The sequence below is a fragment of the Phalacrocorax aristotelis genome, chromosome 3, assembly GCF_949628215.1.
Source record: "Phalacrocorax aristotelis chromosome 3, bGulAri2.1, whole genome shotgun sequence".
In the NCBI taxonomy this organism is placed as follows: Eukaryota; Metazoa; Chordata; class Aves; order Suliformes; family Phalacrocoracidae; genus Phalacrocorax; species Phalacrocorax aristotelis.
The window spans coordinates 2,554,724-2,578,271 of record NC_134278.1 but is presented as its reverse complement, the minus strand read 5'-3'; the positions used below and the strand labels follow the sequence as shown (position 1 = coordinate 2,578,271).

The 23,548-nt window shown below is 45.2% G+C and overlaps 2 protein-coding genes across 21 annotated transcripts in view; one reads left to right on the top strand and one right to left on the bottom strand.

Annotated features, from left to right (window-relative positions):
* HMBOX1 (homeobox containing 1) overlaps window positions 1-7,483 on the bottom strand; it is a 127,616-nt gene extending 120,133 nt beyond the window's left edge. For 15 of the 20 annotated variants that reach the window (XM_075086507.1, XM_075086509.1, XM_075086516.1 and 12 more), the window contains exon 1: window positions 7,135-7,483. The gene's annotated coding sequence lies outside the window, so the exon portion shown is untranslated. Of the gene's footprint in view, window positions 1-166; window positions 6,167-6,661; window positions 6,732-6,938; window positions 7,029-7,134 lie in introns of those variants that run through there. The other 5 variants (XM_075086508.1, XM_075086520.1, XM_075086518.1 and 2 more) reach the window with 5 other exon arrangements.
* A 220-nt stretch (window positions 7,484-7,703) lies between these two features.
* INTS9 (integrator complex subunit 9) overlaps window positions 7,704-23,548 on the top strand; it is a 75,484-nt gene continuing 59,639 nt past the window's right edge. The window contains exons 1-4 of the mRNA XM_075086504.1: window positions 7,704-7,772; window positions 11,895-12,022; window positions 16,673-16,733; window positions 21,378-21,440. Of these exons, the coding sequence (XP_074942605.1) occupies window positions 7,764-7,772; window positions 11,895-12,022; window positions 16,673-16,733; window positions 21,378-21,440 (261 nt within the window). The 5' untranslated portion in view covers window positions 7,704-7,763. The remainder of the gene's footprint in view (window positions 7,773-11,894; window positions 12,023-16,672; window positions 16,734-21,377; window positions 21,441-23,548) is intronic.

Genomic DNA, 23,548 nt, shown 5'->3' with positions numbered 1-23,548 from the left:
ACAGCCCTGAAAGGATTATTTTCATATTACACACTGGAACACAGGCAAGTCAAGAAGTTTGCCCTAGGTCATGAAGTAAGACCTATGGCAGAGCCTAGAAACGAGAGCCCAGCGCAACCTCACTGCCAGGAAGAACTTGCCTTTTCAACATTTGAGTACTACTTACATGTCAGAGCTGCTGCATACCCAGTTGCTCGAACTCCAAAACCCTGCCAGCTAAGTCACGAAGAGATTTCTAGTGAAAGCTGACATTGTAATCAGAGAATCTGATCATGGCAGAAAAACTGTCCAAAATAAAGGTCAGAATAAATATCCAAGTAGAAACAGCGCTTGTATTTTATGAACTAACTAAATGCTTTCTGCTTCCATTAGTATTACAGTACCACTGGAAGAACAAAAAGCAGATTCAGTGCTTACTTCAGAGCTCATAAGCAATGGGCAGCTCAAAATGCAGGAAATGACTATATGCTACACTTCCCAATTGATAGGGGATAGTCTTATCAGAAGAATAAAACTGGCTGTTCACAAAGCTCACTGAAAGAGCAGCCTACAGTATTCAGTAGCAGGAGTTGTTTTACTGCTGAACTTAACATTCAATAATTTTTTTAAGAAAGTGAAAAGAAAACAAGGCTTCTTAAATATTAAGTTTAAAAGTGGGGAGAAAACTGATGCCAGGAATTCAGGGCAAGTGAGGTTCAGCTAGGGGTGGAGCCAAACATAATTAATATATTTTGTATGCCTGGCTTGTAAACTGCTTCCTTAGCCCAACGTTAAGACCTCATCTACCACCACAGCAGTGAATGAGGTTCACCCAAGTTTAACGTAGCCTAAATAGACATCATCTATGTGTGGAGAACGAAAGAATGACACCTCCATGCACCAAGCAGGCAATGTGTTTCCTCCAGCTGTGAGAAACTCTTCAGCAGATTTGGAAACAACACTCCACCCGTTGGGCAAATAGCAACTGGGAGAAGTTGCTGGCATACCGCGGGTGTGCACGTGAGGCTAGGTCTTTGCCGAGCCATGCTACCGAAGTCACTTAAACACAGCCTGATGAAGGGCCATGCTTAGTAAGAAGTTGCAGGCCAGTAGCTGCACTGAAACCAACATGAAATGATGAAGTAAACATTCACAGAGGAATACTGTAGGAGAAAGAGTTAACTGACCTTCCATACCTTCTGGTTAGCTGCACAGGAAAGATAAAGCAGAATACACTTTGTCAAAAGCACTGCACTACAGCAGTTCCCAGTTTTCAGAGCAGGCTTTAACTTCAGACCCTGCATGCAGCTTTGATTAAGAACTGGGAAAGGGAAATCTGCACACAGACGGCAAGAATAACCAGCTCTAGATTATTTTTTTCTTTTCTCAAAAAAGCGCATCAAAATAGTAATTGTTCAACCTTTTGGTGTCTACATTAACACGGCGCTGAATCAAAACAATAACAAACATGCATGTGCATTCCTGAGATAGATTTGAAGTCCAATACTGAAAAAAAACCTATTAAATGAAGCAGAAGAAAAGCTATGCAAGAAAAATGGGCATCCCTTATAGTCTTGTAAGAAAGTTTATCCCAGTAGAGCTTTTGGTTGTGAGGAGAGAGGGCGGAATCTAATGGATGAAAAGCAATAAAAATAACTGAATAAATAAGGATGACAAGTGTCAAACCACAGAAGTCAATGGAACATGGGAAATCCATCACTGTTAAAAAAAAATCTCATTGACTTAGGTATTCTTATCGAGCACATGAGAAGACCAGCCAGTAAACTCCTTGTATGGTTAATACACGTTAATATACCAGAGATGTGGAAGTGCAATAGATGGGAAATAGGGCCAGCTGTGTTCAACTGGCACTGACTCAGTATGTGACCTTGAGTGAGTCACTCGGCCCTTATGCCTCAGTTTCTCTATTTGTAAAATTCTGATACCTCTGCAAAGCACTTAAGGGTTTACGGACGAAGGTACTAAGTATTATTTTATCAGAGAATAGTAAAAGAGAAGGACAGTGGCTTGGCCATAATGAATCAAATGTGAAACATCAGAGCTGTACTCCACCAGCACACCACACAAGTTACAGCCATAAATCGATCACTTCTGATTAGGTTAGGCTTTACAATGCAGTAATTGCGATGGCAGCAGCTTCATAACTATGAAACAAGCACTTTGCTTGGCAGCGTTTTACGCAGGAAGCCTGCATGAACAACAAGCTTTTGGTAAACCTGATGGCAACAGGAAAGAAAAGAAGCATCCCAAACGCAAAATACTTTTTAAGGCTATCGATCATAAAAGGCTCTCCACATGTTTTTATGGTCACAGGCTAACCCTGCATAAGCACCCAGTCGAGTTGGAGGGGAGGTAAAGGAAATCAAACAATACCACATTTGAAAAAACACAAGATTTCAAACAAATATGTATCTCTTTAGCAGGCACAACACAAAAATATGTGTTTCTCACAGTTAGAAAATGAAATTTTCAGTTGGCCAGCAACTACAGAGCCGATTCTCTACTTCCTCCTGTGGACCACATGACTGCCTCAATACATAAGAACATTTTATGTGCCAACCTGCAATGAAGACCACATAGTTAATAGTTTGCAACCTCCTTTCCCCCAGAAGATCTTCAGAGTTGAGTAATAAAATTCCTCACATGATTTCAATGAGAGGGTTCACTTGTCAGAGGCTGTTTCAAGATAGTATCGGATGTCAGGGAGGTGCTGTTGAGGCGAAGCTTCCCAACCCAGTGTTTTCAAGGCTTGACAGAAAACGAAAAAACTTCATGCTATGAAGTTTGAGACTGGAGGAGAGAAAAATAATCTCTAGACATTATTTTCAAAATGTGGAAATTAGCCAATTAATGAGGGGAGGAAGAAAAACTCTGATTAAAGCCCTGACGAATCCAAGAGATCACAGACTGATTACTAGTTCTGCCGCAGACTCCGTGCAGGAACCCGGGCAAGTTAATCCCTCTACACCTTGGTTTGCCACCTGTGAAATGAAAAATAACACTTTCTTTTCATATTCTGTTATTCTTGCTCATATTGTTCCCCAAATTAAAAGCATTTGTCAAAACACTTATCTTTAGCATTAACACTGCAAACTGCATTCATAACTAACATACAATCCATTTGCATGACAGTGTTCAAATACAAACTCTTCATATACTTTGCTACCCAGCCATTCTAATTTTATACATGTCAGAAGGGATCTTTAGTCAATACAGGAATATTAAAATGCTAAAATACAGTTTATTACTAATCTTACGTGTAAAACCAGCTTTAGGGATATGAGTTAGACCCTCCAAAAACTCAAATTCTCCTCATTAGCTCCTAAAAATCCCACTGTAATAATGACATTGGTCTCACTTCATTGACAACCCACAAGATATTATTATCAGCATAGGTATAATTAAAGGCCAACCCCATGAGGACGTGTGTGTGGAATCCAATGCCTGCTCCACTAAAATCGGTATAAAGCAAAACCAACTTCAGAGACTTTAGAAGAAGTGTCAAAGCTGCATGAAGTTATGGACAGGAGAAAGAAAGGCGTGGTTTTTTTGCAGTAGGATTCTTAAGCTGACAACATCCCTTCAGGCGTTTGATTTCAAATGCTAAACTTTGCAGAAGATGAAAAACATTTGTCTCAGATCCCAACACTGTAATGTGCAATTCTGTAGCGTCCCTAAAAGCTCTGCACAGAAATCACTGTAAAGCACAAGTTGCTTTCTTTAGATTAAAATGTGCTGTCATTTCATGCAAATTGATTTATTGTGTAACACAGACAACTGAACATCTTCTGAGATCCCTTTATGAAAGGGACAGTACAGCGTTCTTCCTTTCTCATGTTTCAGTTTCATTAATTCTTCCAGTTCCCCGCCCAAACATCATACCCTGAAGACCCAAATTTCACCACTGCCCCAACGACATGTAACAAAGAAAGAGCAATCCCAAAAGTTAATGGTCGAACAATTCTTGAAAGTCATGCTTGTTAAAAATTCATTTTATTAAAAATAAAATTAGTTTTAAAAGTGAATGTCAGAACCCTGCTGTTTTCCCAGCTCCAGATACCGATGAAAACACATATCAAACACTTCCATGAACTTACAGATTATCACTGTAAAGTAAACACTTCATAATAATTTAATTTTCAAAACACTGGACAGCCATGAACTTTTAATATCCTTTCGAAAGAGACCAGTAAGACCCAGACACAGAAGCTGCCTTAGAAGTAAGCTTTCTGCAGCTGACACTGGTTACTAATTCTGTGGAATTATCAGAATCATAACGCTAGAGAGATGCACGTTTTCTAGAAAGGTCACAAAATAGAAAGGAATTGCTCAAGACCGCTCAATAAAGTAGTTATAGAGATAAGCAGGCCTCATCCACACAACAGGATCTTCTTCAAGATTTCCTTACCACTCTCTAAAAATCCTGCAGTTTCACCTACGGTAGCATTCCTATAACACAGCTGGCAGTCTGCATACCACAATGTCGTCTAGACCTGCTCTGAACAGAGTTGGATGACACAGGAGCAAAAATGCTGATGCCTGTTCTGGTGCTTGCACTGGTCCTAAAGGAACGATAGGAGGAAGAACAGACATCGCTGAGTAAAACACAAGTTCCTTGTTCCTAGTCTCATGCCCGGGCTCGTCAGACAATTCTGTCGACCACACAGAAAAAGTTGCGGCTGTCATGAGGCTGAAGAAAAATCTTCACGTAAGGGAAGAGAGCGTTCCCAAGCCCCAGTTTTCAGATGCAGTATCAAACCCTGCTCTTTCACAGAGCCTTGTGCTCCTAGAACATGCAGAAAAAAATGCATCCCTGCACAGATAACATATTCCATCCCTTTCTCTCTTCTCCCCTACTTCCCTCCCTCATCCACATCTCGGAGATGCTTTCTTCACAATTTGGAAGAGAAATGGCAAAAAGGGAGATGCAAAGCACAGAAATAAATTGAGTTTGTTCTCTGCTGTTGACGGATTTGGCCCTAGCATGATGGGAGAAAAAAAAAAAAATGTTAAGAGTGATAAATCCATATATACCTACTCCAAACTACACCCGACATCCCAAGGGACACGGTATAATGGTAAATAAATATAGATGCAGTTCCTACTAATGAGGCAGGGTACAGCAAGGCCAAAGAAAATGCAATCATCTCAGGGAAAAAAACTGCACAGGACGACTCCTCTCCCATCCATGGAGGAAATCAAATGCCAGCTGCACCATCCCAGGAAGGAAGCAGAGCCTGTACCTGATGAGCCCTGCAGAAATGAGCTAGTCATATCACGGGACACAAGCAGGCACTTCAGGGTTTTGCCAGCCCACAAATCGTCTGCAGAGCACAATCTCTCCCTCCGACACGATATATTTTACATGGTATCATTCATGCAAATTGTATTTTTTTTATCCCCACCAGTTTCCTTTTCCTCCATCCCCGTTAGTTTGAAGCAGGGGCACGTAGCTAGCGTCTACCAGATCTGCTCCGACACTGCTCACAAACCCTGGCCATCAGTTTAACACTTTCCTTCCTACAAAGTTCAAATCTTTCCAGGTTTTGTTCATGTACATTTTGTACTTGAAAGCCACTTCTCTGTACTGCCAACGTTACTCGAGCAGGAGAACAAATTGAGCTATACCCGACTCCACAGGCAAACGGCAAACATGCTTACAGTCTTCATTTCCTCTTCCTTCTTCCCTCCCCAACCCCCCAAAAAAGGCTTTTTTTTTTGGTCCCTAACACGACAAGACTGGGAAGAACAGCACACACACCAAGGTTTTTTAAAAAAAAAAAAAAAAAAGCTTTCCGAAGAAGTGCTCTACAAACATACCAAGAGACACTCTTAGAACAACTGAGAAAAAAAAAAAAAAAGAAAATCAGACAAAACTGAGGCTGAAGAACTCGGCTCGGTCTGTCTCGCATGTGTGTTTTGCACCCAAAAACACTCGCCTCTTGTTTTGTTTTAACCCCGAAGCACAGCAGAACAGTTCGGCGGCATTCCCTGCCACTTCCTCCAACCGCTCCTGGGGTCAAACACACTCTTCTTCCGAAAACAGAGCCCCGGCACGGATACGAAAGCATTTACCCCATCTCTTCCCAAAGAAGTACAAAATAAACAAGCCTATGACACCCCACCCAAGCTCTCCTCGCACGTTTTGGGAATGACTTCCTCCAGGTCCTCCCTCCTCCTCCTCCCCCACCCCTTCCCATGTTAAACTCCACCAACAAGGCACCCTTCGGATTCACGCCTTCGCCCTCCCCCGAAAAACCTCTCTCAAAGCCCCGGGAGCTGCAACAGATCACGCCCTCAGCAGCCCCCCAGCCCTGGGATCCGGCGGAGTTCGGGTTCCCCCCCACCCCCCCAGAATCGCCATAGGCACAAAGCACGGGGTTCCCCTAGACACGAGCCCCGACGAGGTGGGGGGTCGATCCTCGGGACGCACCGGGTTCCATATCCCCGCAGGGTCGCAGGTTCCCCCCCTTCCTCTGCATTTTTCCCGGCCAAACTACGGCCGGGGCAGCCCACCCTGGGGGTCCTGGGGAGCGGGGGGACCCCCGCACCCGCGCTAGGGCTGGCCAGCCCAGCCCCAAACTCGGGGACGAACAAAATCGATCCCCGGCCCCCCCCCCCCCCCCAAAAAAAAGAAAAAGAAATAAGAAGAAGCACCCACCCAGGCTGAGGGGACTCCCGCCACCACGAGTCCGTCACCCCCCACACCCGGCAGAGGGGTAGGAAAAAAAATAAGAATAAATCAATGGCAGGAAGAAGGATGGAGGGTTCTTCTTTAAAACCCAAAGCTTGCCCTGCCCTCCCGCAGACCCCCGCGGCAGCCTCCCCCCGCGTGGGGACATCCACCCGGAGCCGGGGCTCAAACTCTGCCGGCGAGCCCGGGCTGAGGGGCTGCCCCTGCCCGCCCCCCGCCCCGGCTTCCCCCCCTCCTCACTCACACCCTGCGAGGAAAACCCGCTCTCCGGCGCGGCTCAACTCCCCCGCAGGCAGCGGCGTTGCCGGCTGAGGGGGGACCCCCTTCCCGCTCCCCCTTCCCTCCCTCCCTCCAGCCCACCCACCCGCCCGCCCCCTCCCCTCACAACCCCCCCCTCCCTCCCGCCCCACACTTCCCTCCTCCCCACAACCAACACTCACCTCTGGGTGCTGGCGGCGTCTCCACCTCACCATGGAACGGCAGAAGTGGGGGGGGTCCCCCGCCCCAGCCTGAGGGGAGATTAACGGGGGGCGAGAACAATAGGGGAGGGGGGGAAGGAAATCCCTCAGCCGCCGAGCCCCCCTCCCCAGCCCCCCCGAGGACGAGGGCCCCCCTCCCCGTCTGGCTCTCCTCCTGCCGCTCCCTCCTCCTCGCTCGCTCCCTCTCTCTTTTTTTTTTTTTTTTTTTTTTTTTTTTTTTGGCTCAATCACACCAGACTGACTGTCTTTGTCTGTCTGACAAGCGCCATGTTGATATCAACATCCAAGCTCCCACCTGCTGCCGCTGTGAGACCCTGGGACTTGTAGTCCCCCCTCCCCAGGGTGACGGGGAGAGGCGCCCCGCGGGGACTACAACTCCCAGCATGCCTCGGGGGCGCGGCGCGCCATGGGGTGCGGGGGAGCGTAGGGGGCCGGACTACAACTCCCGACATGCCTAGGAAGGGATCAGCCATGACTTCATCCTGGGCGGGGGGAGCGGCGGGACTACAAGTCCCATGACGCCCTGGGGCGGCGGGGGGGGGCAGGAAGGTGGGGGCAGGATTGTCCCGGTAAATAGAGCCGGGTAAAGCATGAAGCTGGTGAGTGTGTGGGGTTGGGGGCGCTGCGGGTGAGGGGGGCTTCCCGGCATTGCCCCTCGGGCTTGCGACAGCCTCAGCCCTGCCGGGCGTGAGGGGACGCTGAGGGGGGGGCGGCCATGAGGGAATCGGGGTGGCCCCACCCGACCCCGCTCCCCTCAGCAGCCCGCCGCGCGAGCGGCCGTTAAACGGTCGGGGGGGGCGGCCGGCTGAGGGGATGGGGCCTGGAGTGCGGGAAGGGGGGCAGGCGGCTCTCCTCCGGCCCCCTGCCTGCCGGGCTTCTTGGGGTGTTGGGTGGGATGAAACATCGCTGGGAGCCAGGAGGAGGAGGAGGAGGAAGAGGGAGGAGGTGCTTGTCTGCCTTCCTACCCTTAAACAGGAGTCTCGTCGTGGAGCAGTGCCGGAGCTAGCCGGCTGCACGTGTGACTTCCGCTGGGTTGCTCTAGAAATGTTAATAAATCCCCGTGGTTCATAATAAAATTACTTTCCATAGGCGGTGTGATGTCAGTACAGGTAATTGCTACTAAGAAGTTCAGCCTGGAATAGCTGTGCCAAGGGCGCGCTATGCTTCTGACAGTTTGGTTCTGATACTGCAGTCTTCTGAAGGGAAGGCTTTTCTGAAAGAGAAGACATTATTTTCTGTCAGAAAAGAAAATGCCCCTAATATTGGTCTCCTTCCTAGATCTCTATTTTCAACTATTTAAGTTTCCCAGAGACCTTGGATTCAGCTGCTACTTCATTTTCCAGGAAGAATTTCCCTGTTTGACAGAATGTGCTGTAATTATTTTTCTGGAGGTGAAAATCAAAGCAGCTTTCGAAATACCTGAGCATAACGTGATTTGTTTAACCCAAAATTACACCATTGTTAAACGTAAGATTCTCTCTCGGTTTTCAGACTGAGCAGTTTGTCTTGAGGAGGCTTCATAGACTTGAACTTGGATTCTGGGCTTGTTTTGAGACTTCCAATAAATTGCTACCTGTGGTGTAACTGTGTTAAATTAATTCGATAGGCAAGTTGCCAAAGGGCTCAATCCTGCATAATCTTGCATACACGATTAGGTCTCTCTGCGTGGATGAATGCTGCCAGTGGGACAAACTGCAAATCTGAGCGCTTCTGGATGTGATTGTAGAGGCTGATATAATGCAGGGGGGAAAAGCAAGCTGAGAAATCTTTAAATTAAGACCATAGTGGAAATGCAGGCTTCTTTGTTACGTCTGGAGTCTTGCATAGGGGTAGGGAGAGGGAAGGGGTTGGCGTGGGGAATGCAAGCTGTCTGAAATCTGTATTGTAACACTTTTAGACCTGTGTATACATTAGGGACTGGGGATCACAAGACCAGATTTTTCATCTTATACTTGCCTCAGGGTCATGGTGGTAGGAGTTGGATGCTCTTTCATCCTTTTTTCTCGTATATTTGCGTTGAATTTGGAAGATCAAGGTAAAGGTGACGGACTCCAGATGAAGTAGTCCCATGAAAACATCAGACTCCCACAAATTTGAATGTGCTTTGGCCCAGGCTAATCCAGTGGCTAATTTCCACCTAGATTTTAAGCTAGCACATGATATTAATACTGGAAGAATGCACTGCAGTATTTGTTGGCTTCAGCTGGAATTCAAAGCACTGGCTTTAACCTGCAAAATGTTGAATGTTTTGGAGCTGCTGGCGTGAGACATCATCTCTTTTCTCTGTCACACTGCCATCCATGAGATCACCAGGCAGGCTCCGAGCTGGCGAGCGCTCGGCGTGAGCCAGATGTCTGCTGAGATCCCGTCTCCGGGAGAGCCTTAGCATCTGGAATTAGCCCCTCATCTTCATTCCTATGCCCTGCTCTGTCAAACTTCCATGCAATCTACAAAGCCTGCCAAGAAAGTTGTGAGCCGAGGTGGGCATATTTCTGTGCTTTGTGTATATTTTGTGACCTTTTTTACATTTACTGTTTTTTAACGAGGACATGAGGCACCTAGTGCATTAGCTGCACCAGCTTTTAGCCGTAAGGGAATAAACATGGAAGCAAACAAATCTTAGAGCAAAAAGGACTTGCATTTTAGTCTGGTCAGGAATATCTGTGACTGGGGTCTCTGAAACTGTTTTAAACAGTAACAAGTATGAACTGGGTGGAAATTATCACAGTTGTAGTGTGTATAGAGGCGTATATAGTGGAGACGCTCAGATTTTTTGATTCCTAATCTAAAATTCTAACGGGCCCAGAAATGTCACCTGTGGAAATAGCTGTATAGTATATATGAATAGCTTTTTTTTTTAGTCACGTCACTTGAGTCTAATAGAAAGAGTCCATTGACTCCCAGGAATCCATTTACCACAGCGTGACAGCCACAGATATAGATTATTTTAGATGCTTTTAAAGAAAAAAGAAAAGAAGATTTTCCAGTTAGCTCGTAGATGTTGGGGTCATGATCCTAGTCATGATTTTAAAAAAAGCAAGAAAGTATTTTGCTGATAAAAGTGGTGATATTTCATTGCCTTTTTTAATTACCAGTAGTTTAAAAGCTACAAAAATAGTTTAGATCTTATTTTTCCCTTCATTTCTTTCTATTTATTTGGATTTGTAGCGTCAGTTGTCAAAGTTCTGGTCTGGTGAGAACTTAATTTCACATGCGCATTTTACATTTCTGAATAAAACAGCTGAATTCCTTACTTGGATACTCATTTCTTCACCAGCTTGGCTTTTCATGTGTTTTTTTTAAACTTTGCTAACAGCAGGCAAAATATAATGTTGCTCTTTAATAATTAAGGCTTTGTGAATTTAAAGAAAATGTCTTTGAGATATTTTTTATTTAGTATTTGGGGCTTAGTAGCTTTTTAATATTTAAATATAATTTAAAACAAGTTTTTGATGAATGTATGTAAATAGACTCCTCGGGAGTTGTTAATCCAGACAGCTGCAGTCCTATGTTAACATATCATGAACAGAAGTAGAAAATGAAATGATTAATCTACCTTCCTTCCACCTTGTCGAATAAGTATAAGAAGAAAGCATAAGGCATAAATGACTTAGAGAATGATGGAGTCTGTTTTCAGTGCAGTGCAGTGCATGGCCAACCAATTGATATTTTTCATCTTAATTGACCAAAACTTGAATTTAAAAGCTAAAGTTTGACCACGTGAGCGTTGCTGTGCAATCAGATGCCCAGACTTGGGAGATGCAAAACCTGGTACTCCAGATGCAAAATCTCCTATTATTGCAGTCCCTGAAGAACCATCGAATCCCTCATCAAAGAGGAACCCTCACGCCGAGGTGGCCGCTCTCTATTCATTCATTTATGTTTCTAATCCTGCATTTTAAAGCTGGCATTTTTATTCATTTCTCTTCTTATTCAAAGCTTCAGCTGCTCCTGTGCCTTGTTAAATGTTTTTCCACTCTCCATACAAGAGGCGACTGCATCTCAATGATGCTGAAGTGCCCCTGTACATAACCTGCTTACTGGCTCATTAAGCTTGCAAAGCATTTGGGATTTCTCAGTACATAAACCTTTCCATTCAGGTACGGTTGTCCATTCCCTCGTGTTTCCTGTTTGCTTTTAGCAAGACAAAAAGCAGGTGAGAGCATGCCCCGGAGCTGCTGCCCTGCACACCTCCAGCTTCCTCTGCTGATCTGTGCCAAGCAGCCACAGGAGATGGGGCTGCACCTTGTTTGTTTGTTTAGGCAGGTTTCTTAAGGAAATAAAACCTGTGTTCCTGCAGGGATTGTCTCCCTCCCTTTCCACCCCAGGTAATTTTCAAATTTGCTAGCCAATTTCAGCCAAGTTTTGCCAGTAGGCCTGAGTTTTGAAGAAACTGATTTTTTGGGATTTTTGTGAAAATAGGTGGCTGTTAGAAAAAAAGAGAATCTCTTTCCTAAGTTGGAGAGGGGAGCTATGCCATCCTCTCAACCCTTGTGATCCAAAAAACTTGTCTGAAGAAAATCTGCCCCTTCAGACCCAGACATGGGAAAATCTCAATGAACACACACAGCTCTGAGACACAAATTTGTAGGAAATCAGGTTTTGTTCTGGTGTGTGTGAAACTACGTGTTTAAAAAGAAAGGGAGAAAAAGACCATTTTCAGGGAGGTGCACTCTGTTGGTAAAGGTCTTGAGTAACTCATCCTCATATTCTTCTTTCAGTACTGCCTGTCAGGACATCCAACTTTACCATGCAACGTACTCAAGTTCAAATCCACCACCATCATGTTGGATTGCGGGCTGGATATGACGTCCACCCTCAATTTCCTCCCGTTGCCGCTGGTTCAGAGGTATGTTCTGTGGCCTGTAAGCACTTAGTCTGTGTCTTCTTGGGTTGCGGTTGGAGTGCTCTGCATGAAATGGTGTTTTGGAAGGAGGGAGGGGATGAGTACAAATGAACAGCATCATCTGATATCATAAATAGACTTTGTTCACTTAAAAATTCTCTTTATCAAAATAACGTCCTTTGGCTCAGTAGACGGAAGACATTTTATGGATTTATTGATTGGTTTTTCTAGATAATTTATTCTAAGCTTCAGTAAAGTATTGCAGCAACTGCTCAGCACAAGTGAGGTCACATATCTGTCATCTTTCTGGCTGCTTCATGCAAGATGAGATAAATGGGTAACTGAGAATGGAGTGCATGGAGCCCAGCAAGTACTGTTTAACCACTGTCTTCTCAGGCTTTTCTTCAGAGCATGGACTAATGCAAAGAAAAATAGCACTTAACAGTCCTCGTTAGTTGACTCGGTGGCATAATTGTTCCCTTTTAAAAATTAAATAAATAGAGGGGCAGTGCAGCTGGGCACAGGAATGGAACGGCAGTGAAACAGAAGTAGAGCCTAGAAGAGGATCCTGAGATCAAGACTCCCCCTTCTATGCCCTAACTACAAAGTCATATTTTCCCAGGTTTTTAGATGAATTTAGATATTCAGTTAGGGTGACTTTCATCTTACATAAATGGAGTAAATTACAAAAATGAAGGGTTGGAAAGGTGGGAATGAGTAAGTCTTGGTGATGGAAAGCAGTAGGAGTTCTCACAAAAACCATTTAGTAACTTTGACCACAAGGAAACGAGTGAGGAACGTTCTGGTTCAGGGGAGGTTCAATTGAGAAGGGGGAGAATGTGATTGGGAAAGGGGGTTTCCTAAGTGACCTCATAAGGTTAAAGCAGTTTGTCCAGTGCTTCCTATGATGTGTTATTTTTTGGAGAACAAAAGAATAGGCAATGTATGTGCATTGTTCTGCTAGAATGTGGAGTTCAAGATCTGCTGTAGAGTAGGCGACAGACGCCTTAAGACGAATCAGTGTTACAGTCAATTTTTGTCCCATTCCAGTTACTAACTACAACATTAAAGGGCAGTAGTAGATTTTGAAGGGATCCAGAACATTTGGGAAATTGAGGTGCATTCGCTTTCTCCCACCCTCCCAAAGAAAAAGGAAATTGGGAGAGGAATAAGTAGCAAAATTAGGTGATTGAACAAAGGCTTAAGAGGTTCTTTAGGACTGCAGGCATCAACGCTCCCCAGGGATATGCCAGCTTTGTCTGCCAATAGCAGACCCTGGGAATGAACAGTCAAATTGCAGGTCACAACCTGGAATTTCCCAAGTACCTCCTGAATGTCTGCATTAAAATGACTCAAACTCAATAAGAAAGGATGTCAGATTTGACCCCTGATGGCCCAATGGAATGGGAGCAAACAGTTGGATTTAAATCCAATCAGTCTTGTCGCTAAGGTGATTGAACACCCCTTACAGCAAGGATTGTCCTAAGCATGTGGACTTGGGCAAATAATTGATCTCTTCAGTATGCTACAAAACAGATGTCCTGCAGGGAGTTGTGGAAATTAGTTAGAAACTTGAGGAGGAATGTGGCCACCACTAAAAAGTCCTTATCTCTCTATAGTATTCATAGTTGTACCACTATATATCAGATCTCCAGTACTATGATGTCTAAATACCTCTGAAATGTGGCAGCACAAGAATTTGAACATCGGTTTGTCAGGTCTTAGGTGATTACCAGCTGGATATCCTCTCGGAACCAGAAGTGCTGCTTCTTGCAGCTAGGCTGAGATGGACCCATGTGAAACCTTGACCAGAGAGAAGGTATGCTTCTCTCTGCTGCCTTTAAACCAAAGGTCCCCAAAGTAGGATCCACGAACCACTTGGGCTCTGCAAGTCTCAGTACGTGCTCTGCAAGGGTGCCCTAATTTTACCTCTTTGGAGCATAAAAGTATGATATTACAGAGGATCTTTGCTATGCAGCTAAAGCCTGTGTCATACCTGGCACGGGACCCTCCCTGAGCAAACATTTTGAGAGCCTGTGCTTTAATCTCTAAGAGAGGAAAGTGGTGTAGTGGTTGTGTCATTAAAGGGACTGGACATTTTTTAGAGTCCTTTGCTCTTCAAAAAAAGCCCGTCAAAAGGTATTTAGGTTCCACCTTGTCCTGGAAATGGCAGTCCTTGTTCTCACCAGCCCATGGAGCATGTGCAAAGTACCTGCAGTTGCCAAACACTTTATGCTAGTTCATGTACTTTAAAGGAGGTTTGTCAACTGGAATTTTCTCCCCTGTACCAAAGTCAAATGCAAAACGATAAAATGAACATGTGGGAAGCTCTTAACCTTTCCTGTCTAGCCATGACACACTTGCTCACATTATTTATGGGACAGTTCGAGCTATTTTGGATTAATCAATCACTCTATTGCAATGTCAAAACTATGTCGGCAGGAACTGTGTTACTTCTTGGCTTCAAGGTAAAGAGTCCTTTCTGTGCTGTGTTGCTTATTCCACTTTCACCCACACGCAAGCCCTATCTGCTAATTTTGCCTCTCTTGACAGGACTGCATACAGTGGATGTCAGACTTAGTGCAAGTCAATAGTGCTCTTTCATTGTGAATAAGGCAAACCACGGACTAGGCTAAATTAGGGGGAGTAGGGCCAGCAGATCGGGGAAAGGTTATTCCTCTCTGTCTCGTGCTGGTGAAACCACAAATGGATCCAGGTTTGGATTCCCAGTTGAAGACAGATGCAGAGAAACTGCAGAGGGTGCTCAGGGGACTCCGAGATGGTCAGGGTCTGGAGCCCATGGCTGCATGGAGAGGGTGAGGGAGCTGGGCTTATTCAGTCTGGCAGAGAGGAGGCTAGATGGGGAGCTAACAGCCACCTACATCGGCTTGAAAGGAAGTTACAAGAGCCACAGAGCCAAACTCTCCTTGACAGTGGCAGACAGTGTAAGGGGCTAGCGGCCACAAATTGTCTTGAGAGGTTCAGGCAGGGTGTTAGCCTCCCAGTGAGAAAGTTTTTCTTAGCACTTTCCCCCATCCCCAGAGAGGCTCTAGAATCTCACGCTCCAGGGATTTGCAAGACACAGCTGGACAAAGCCTGATCTGGTCCAGTGCTGGCTTTGAGACATGGGGCTACAGACCTCCAGGTGTTCCTTCCAACCGAGGTTTTTGTCCTCTCCTCCCTTATCTGTCAAAGTTATTGCATGTCAGAATGGTTGGTTCTCGCTTTTTCCCTGCTTTTTTACATAGCTCTTTTAGTTCTCTGCACCAATTCTACTCAGCCCCCAGTCTTCAAAATACTGCTCTTAAATTGTGCTTTTGAACCTGTCAGTGGGTAGTACGTTTAGCCACCTCATCTTTCCTATCGTCAGACTTCTTCAGACTTATTCCTTATCCTCAAAAGGGGATTGCGCTTCTCTGGCATAGCTTCTCAGTGACATGTCCTTCTGCTTCCACCTCTTACCTTCCGTCTTCACTCCTTGAGTCTTAGATTTCCCCTTTTTCCTTCCTTGTGACTTTCTGGAGTGCCAGTTAGGATTTGTTCTTTTATAGTGATGTTAGTCTGAACACAACATTCCTCTGAGCCCTTGAATCACTTCTTATTTTCAAGATCTTAAATTTGAAAGCCCTTATAGCGTATGAGCATGCCCATCTGTAGAGCTTAGTGCATAACACTTGCAAATTTCATTGCAACCAGGTTCTCGAGTTCTGTCTCCAAATCTGGGATCGTGGCAGAGCTTGGTTCCGGGTGGGTTCAATTCTCTTGTTTCCTCAACTTTTTCTTTTTTGGATTTCTGGAGATATGCTTGAATCTGGGCAGGCAGTGGTTTTAGAGCTAAGCTGTAGGCTCATGCAAAAATCAAATGTCACTGTGAAGTATGAATAAGTCTTTCAGTTATGGTAGCAAGATATGCCGCAGCAATTACTACTGTAAACTCAGAATCACTATGTCCACTTTGAAGGTTCTTTATTAGCATGTGAAACAATTAAAAAAAGGGGGCTCTGCCATTGCTGACAGGTACCAGACCTGCCAACCTAAAACACGCAGTTCACAGCAATACCTCCTTGCCCCTTTGTCCTTCCAACACAAGCAAAAGCACTGTGCAGCTGTTGGTGTGGGTTTTCAGGGTGAGACCTAAGCATGAGACCATGGTTTATGTGGATATAAAATCGCAACCTCTGTGTCTATAAATGACTTAGTCCAGAACATCGGTCTTTCCCTGCTGTTGCTAATGGGAATATTTTTCTGTCGTCTTCTGTCCCAGAGCGGTTTTACGGTGCTTTTGTATTGTTTCAGACACAGAGTTTGTTGCTGCCCTAACCCTTCTTCTGTTTATACAGCCAGTTTCACCACAGGGCAACATAAGCAGCACTGAGCCTTTTTGAAATTCTCACCGTAAATGACAAACATCAAACTCCCTGCATGCATCGTCCTCTTATTCTTTTTACTTATAAGTGTCATAATCATGATTTGTAAAAGTCATTTCAGTGAACGCTTAAACACAGTGAAACTGTCTGTCTGTTTTATGGAGATTGTTAGTTCACTGAGACAGAAATGGTGGTCTTTTCCTGTATGACACTAAATAGAAGGTCTGTGCGTAACCACTGATAATGGTATAATTCATATTGAAATAATTTTTCTCTCTTTCTGCAGCCCCAGGCTGTCCAAACTTCCTGGTTGGGTTTTGAAAGATGGAAGCACATTTCTGGACAAGGTATTTATACTGATGGTTAGAGTTTTCTTGCCATGCAAACAGCTACATGACAGGTTAGGAGCTTGCGCTGCAGGGACAATACTTCCATGCTGACTCATCGCAAAGCTTTCTATGTGTACCCTTACCAACCATGATGTCCTTGTAGAGCAGAACATTTTGAAACAAAATGCTAATAGCAACGCTGAGGCCTTCAGTCCTCAGAGGTAGCCTAACTTTTAAAAATATCCTCTTAAAATGAAGAAATCACCAGTATGAATATTTTCTTATTTCACGGAGCTCCAAAAATAATAGTGCTTTGCCTTCTTAGAGTGCCTTTTATTCAACAGTCTCACTTTTCTGACACTAAAGCTTCATAGCATGCTTCATTTAAAAGCATGATTTTATCATTAGGTTGGTATCATACCGTTTTTTAGACAGGAGAACTATGAGAAAGTGAATGGTTTGCCCATGGGAGGTCACTTACAGAGGAAAAGCATGTCTTTGCCTCTGAAATCATAGAACCATAGAATCATAGTATGGTTTGGGTTGACAGGGACCTTAAAGGTCATCTAGTTCCAACCCCCTGCAGAGACAGGGCAGAGACACCTTCCACTAGACCAGGTTGCTCAAAGCCCCATCCAACCTGGTCTTGAACACTGCCATGGATGGGGCATCCACAGCTTCTCTGGGCAACCCATTCCAGTGCCTCACCACCCTCCTAATGAAGAATTTCCCCCTTATATCTAATCTAAATCTACCCTCTTTCAGTTTAAAGCCATTACCCCTTCTCATATCTCTACATGCCCTTGTAAAACATCCCACTCCAGCTTTCTTGTAGGCCCCTTCAGGTATCGGAAGGCTGCTGTAACGTCTCCCCACAGCCTTCTCTTCTCCAGGCTGAACAACCCCAAGTCTCTCAGCCCATCGTCATAGGAATGGTGCTTCAGCCCTCTGATAATCTTTATGGCCCTGCTCTGGCCCTGCTCCAACAGGCCCGTGTCTGTCCCATGCTGAGGAGCCCAGAGCTGGAGGCGGTGCTGCAGGGGGGTCTCACAGAGCGGAGCAGAGGGGCAGAACCCCCTCCCTCGCCCTGCTGCCCACGCTGCTGGTGATGCAGCCCAGGGAACGGTTGGTTTTCTAGGCTGTGAGTGCACATTGCTGGCTCATGTTGAGTTTCTCCTCAACCAACACCCCCAAGTCCTTCTCCTCAGGGCTACTCTCAATCCATTCTCTGCCCAGCTGGTATTTGTGCTTGGGATTGCCCTGACCCAGGTGAAGGACCTTGCACTTGGCCTTGTCAAACTTCATAAGGCTCATGCGGGCCCACCTCTCAAGCCTGTCAAGGTCCCTCTGGATGGCACCCCTTCCCTCCAGCGTGTCAACCACACCACACAGCTTGGTCTCGTCAGCAAGCTTGCTGAGGGTGTACTCCATCCCACTGTCCATGTCGCTGACAAAGATGCTACACAGCACCAGTCCCAATACCAACCCCTGAGGAACGTCACTTGTCCCTGGTCTCCCCTTGGACAGGGAGCCGTTTACTGCGACTCTTTGAGTGTGACCATCCAGCCAATTCCTTATCCACCGAGTGGTCCATCCCTCAAAATCATGTCTCCCCAGTTTAGAGACAAGGATGTCGTGTGGGACAGTGTCAAATGCTTTGCACAAGTCCAGGTAGATGCCATCAGTTGCTCCTCCCTTAGCCACCAACACTGTAACCCTGTTGTAGAAGGCCACCAAATTTGTCAGGCACTATTTGCCCTTAGTGAAGCCATGTTGATTGTCACCAAACACCTCCTTATTTTCCATGTGCCTTAGCATAGTTTCCAGGAGGATCTGCACCATGATCTTGCCGGGCACAGAGGTGAGACTGACTGGCCTGCAGTTCCCCAGGTCTTCCTTTTTTCTCTTTTAAAATGGGGGTTTTGTTTCCCCTTTTCCAGTCAGTTGGAACTTCACTGGACTGTCACAACTTCTCAAATACGATGGATAGTGACCTAGCAACTTCATCTGCCGGTCCCCTCAGGAGCCACAGTTGCATCTCATCAGGTCCCATGGACTTGTGCACCTTCAGGTTCCTTAGATAGTCTCGAACCAGATCTTCTCCTACAGTGGGTGGTTCCTTGTTCTCCCCGTCCCTGCCTGTGCCTTCTGTGATTTGGGTGGTGTGGCTTGAGCACTTGCTGGTGAAGACTGAGGCAAAAAAGTCACCAAGTACCTCAGCCTTCTCCATATCCCAGGTAACCAGGTCTCCCATTTCCTTCCGGAGAGGGCCCACCTTTTCCCAAGTCTTCCTTTTATCACTGACATACCTATAGAAGCTTTACGTGTTGCCCTTGACATCCCTGGCCAGCCTTAATTTTGTCAAGGCTTTAGCTTTCCTAACCTGATCCCTGGCTGCTCGGACAATTTCCCTGTATTCCTCCCAGGCTACCTGTCCTTGCTTCCACACTCTGTAGGCTGCCTTTTTGTGTTTGAGTTTCTCCAAGAGCTCCTTGTTCATCCATGCAGGCCTCCTGGAGGTTTTGCCTGACTGCTCTTTGTTGGGATGCGATAGCTTATGAGCTTGGAGGAGGTGATCCTTGAATATTAACCAGCTTTCTTGGGCCCCTCTTCCCTCCAGGGCTTTATCCTGTGGTCCTCTACCATCAACATGTGTTCTGGGGCTGGCCATAGCCAGGAGGATGTTATCTCCAGCCTCCTAAGACACAGGACTTAACTCAGCTATATGAGAGACACTTAATTTGTCTTTTTTCCCCCTCTTTTCATTACATTAGTTTTGTAGGCAGAATTTATCTGAGGCTTCAACCAAAACTAGGCACTGCAGCATCCAGCTTGGTCTGCCATAGAGGAACAATGAACACAAAAATATGTCAGATGTTAGTAAAATAGGCAGATGCATTTCAAATGGTTGCAGCGGTAGGTATCAGTAGAGAAAATACTGTTTTAATAGACTGTTCTCTGACTATGTGAACATTAAAGGAAAACAGTAATAATAGTTGCTTTTGCAGGGGACTTTGAGGTGGACAAAATGGATTGATCTGATTTTTACAGGCAAGGGAGCTGAAGATCACAGATTAAAGACCCGGTTTTTCTTCTCATTGCAGACAAAAGAAACTGTATAGGCAGCATTTCTGTTAGTAAAATAGTAACAGCTCTGTTCAGAGCACATGCTAACTGGCAGTCGCAGAGCTACAGAGGTTCAGTGACAGGACTCGAGTTGCCCAGTTTGAATTCCCTGGAACTTGTTTCTCCTGAACCCCAGCCTTGGTCTCAGAGCTTTGGGCTCGGTTCTGTCCAAAGAACGGGTAGGCTGTCAGTGTATTTTTATATGTGATGTATTTACATTTCTGTAGTACTGCTACTGCAGTGTGTGCTCGGGAGAAATCGCCAAACTCACACAGCGTCAATGGAAATCATGTGTTAAAAATTCAAAGGCAGCATCTCCTACCTTCACCTTGACCACTGTAACTGCTTGGAATGGTAAATTCTTTGACCCATGCTGGAAAACGGCAAGGGAAGGAGTCAAAGGGGGACGTTTTATCATGTCGGGTGGACATTCCTGTTACAGCACTCTCTGGATGACAGTTATAAAACTTAAGTCCTGGAGAGGCACTGAAATTTGCTGCGATCTAGTTTTAATCATTTTGAACTCCCTTGAGATGAGGTTAGGAGACTTCTGCCACTAGATGTAATTGCTCATTCGTTATTAGTTGGCAGGTGCACTGTAATTATTAAGAATTGGATTCAATCTTTAATTCTGTCAGTCTGAAGCTGGCTGAGACTACTAACCCGGGGCCAAGCACGATAAGCATCCACAAGAGAAGGCAGAGCAGGTGATAGGTAGCCTGTGAGGTGTGTTAGGACTAGAGTTGGGAATATTTTTGTTCCATGTGTAATCCTGAGGAATGTGACTTCTCATGTGACAAAGATTTCTGATGTCAGCCTTAAAAAAAGAAGAAGAAAATAGAGGACTAGAGATCCAGTAGAGATAACTCTAACAAAAAGTGCCACGTGGGGCTTAGATCCCCAAAATATGTTTCATCAAATGCTCTGAGGCAGGGGCTAAAAATTGATTCTGCTCCTAATAAAACAGAAAAGGTTTGATGTTATTGGGAACCAAAGCTAAATTCCGAACTGGTAAGATAGCCAGAGCACTGCAAAGGCTCTGTGCACACCTTCCGGGGCAGGAGAGCAGCAGTTCCGAGAAGAGTGGTCTTCATGACCCACTTTTCAGTTCATACTTTATTTTTGATTCTGACAGACAAAGTCAACTTGTATTGTTACAGATTTCCCAGCCAACACATCTGCAGTTGGAAGAGCAGAGAACATGCACCTTTGTAGAACAGCATCTCCCTCATGGCCTATAGCAAACCCAGCCCGTGGTTAGCAGAGTCTCTTTCCTTACCTACCAGAGTGCTGTTTCTGTTCCCCCAAGCGAGGATCTGTTCCCTTGAAGCTCCAAGCAGCCACATCTCGCATGAAAGCAATTTCAGCAGATCTGCTTACAGCAAATTCTATCTAGAAGGGGAATAAACATAATGTAGTAACGGGCTGGAAATTACCTGTGCTAAAGAAAAGGTTTTGAAAGTGCAAAATCTGCTGCATTGGAGTAACATTGCATTGTGGTTTTGTGTCTCCTCTGTCCATGTGCTTTTCTTACAGGAGCTAAAGGAGTGCTCTGGCCACGTGTTTGTAGACTCTGTGCCTGAGTTCTGTTTGCCAGAGGTAAGTTTGTTCCAAGCCTTACTGAAAAATCTGACTCAGTTCAATCATGTGGGAGAAACTTGCTAAATCATTATCATCAGATTCACGCTATTTTATTACTATTCAGTAAATAATACTACTAAAACCTCTGTGTTGTTAAGGTGCCTCTAGTATCTATGGCACTGGAAAAAGGGTGGAAACAGCCCGTTTCAACAATCGTTTTGGGAGATCTGGAAGCTCTCCTTGAGCAGATCAATAAAGAACAAGACTTAACTGTCCCTTTTTATTGTCTTTGGAAGGCCCATATGAGTGAGCTGGACTTGATTATGACAGGATACATGTGCTGATCTAGATAAGGGCAGTCAATGAAGCCAAGGAAGGCTGCTTGTCTCTAACCACAGATGCATGACCTGCCCAGTGGAGCTCCCCTGGGGAGCCGACCGCGTGGTTAAGCCACTGTTTGATTCTGCTGAGCTGCAGTCAGACGTGCCCTGCTGCCGGCAGCAAGTTTAGGTTAAAAAGTTTTGCCGTCTTCTTAGCTATTCATTGCTGCCTCTTTGAGGGAAGAACTGCACCTTCATATCCACTGACATAACTGCAAGAAGCTGCTTCTCAAGCTGTTTTTTTCAAGAATATCTGGGTTTAAAAAAAAAGAAATGAAGACTATTGAAATTGCTTGAATTAACTGAGCTTACCTTACTGATCAGATCAATGGTGTGGGTATATAGGAGAGCTGAAAGAGTAGAAAGCTGAGCAGAGAGTGGTGGGGGTGAATGGTGGGGAATAGTCTGGGAATAGTATCCTCTTTCCTCACTGTGTTCGGACTGTGATAACATCAGTTCTTTCATTTCATGTTGGGATGTTTTCCTCTGTCTTTCAAAGCCAGAGACGATTGCTTTTGGGCAAGGATATTTTTTTTCCTTTCTGCCTGACCTTGTTGACAGGAGTACAAAACACTCCTGGAAGGTTGTTGTCAGCTTGCTGGGGTTCTAGCAATAGAGTTTCTGTCTGTTGATTCCATGAAACTCACCTCTTGCAGCTTCTGATTCTTATCATCTTGATTTTTTGAAGCAAGTTGGCAGCTCTGGTACTAGTTTTGGCAAGTGATATCAACAGATCTGTGTGCAATTGCTTGTTTTCCCCAATAGGAATGGTTATAATCCAACCACAAAAAAAAAAAGAAATCCAAACCTAATAATTCTGGGTTCTTGTGTGCTTTCTGGTTACCTTCCTGTGGAAGGGAGAGATATAGGAAGCATCTGAAGGCCTAGGAAGTGCCATTAAGTCCCAGATCTTGGGACGAATGGAGTTTCTCTTCTGGATTCCCTTTGGAACTGAGGCCATGCACAGGAATGATAATCTGCTGGGGTTTAGGGTGCTTTGGCTGGGTTTCTGGTCACTTTGCTTGGCTGGAAAATACCCACATGTGTAGCTATAAATCTGACTGGTGGGGAGTTGATGCTTCATTATACTGGTGTCACCATTCAATGTGACTCTGTTTTCCAGCAGTCCGTGTTACAACTAAAGACAGCAACCAGCTGCACATGTAACCATTGTAGGGGCTTTACAAATGGCCTCTCAAATGCTTCAGTTCCCAAAGTTCCCAACAGATGCCAGGTCTTTTCTGCAAGCATGAGGAGCAGATCTGCTGGTGATTCATAGCTCGCATCTCTAGCTTCACGATCTCCCCTGTCTGGAGGAGAGTTCAGATGTCATGGCCAGCCAAGTGCATCAGCAGAGTAGAAATGTTGCTGGTGTTTGGCAGCACAGTATAAGAAGGAGGTTGTGTGAAAGAGGCCTGGTCTTCTTTGTCTCCTTCCACGCCACTTCTTTTGAAGAAACCTGTCCGCAAAATCAGTTAGTTTGAAAATCACAGCATCGCTTCCAGGAACACCATTGCCAAAGAAAGCCAAGTTTTGAATGTAATCCAGAAGCCACAAGGTGCTACGAGGCTGTCTCAGCAGCAGAGTACACTTCCACATGTCAGAGTGCAGGGTGCAGACCTCTCTTCGCTTGGCAACCTTCTGGTCTTTCTCGCTTCACATTCAGGAAACATTTTTAAACCTCTTCACTTCATAGGCACTTTTAGTGAGATTGCTGCAAGTCCCAGGGAAGATTTTACTTTGTTT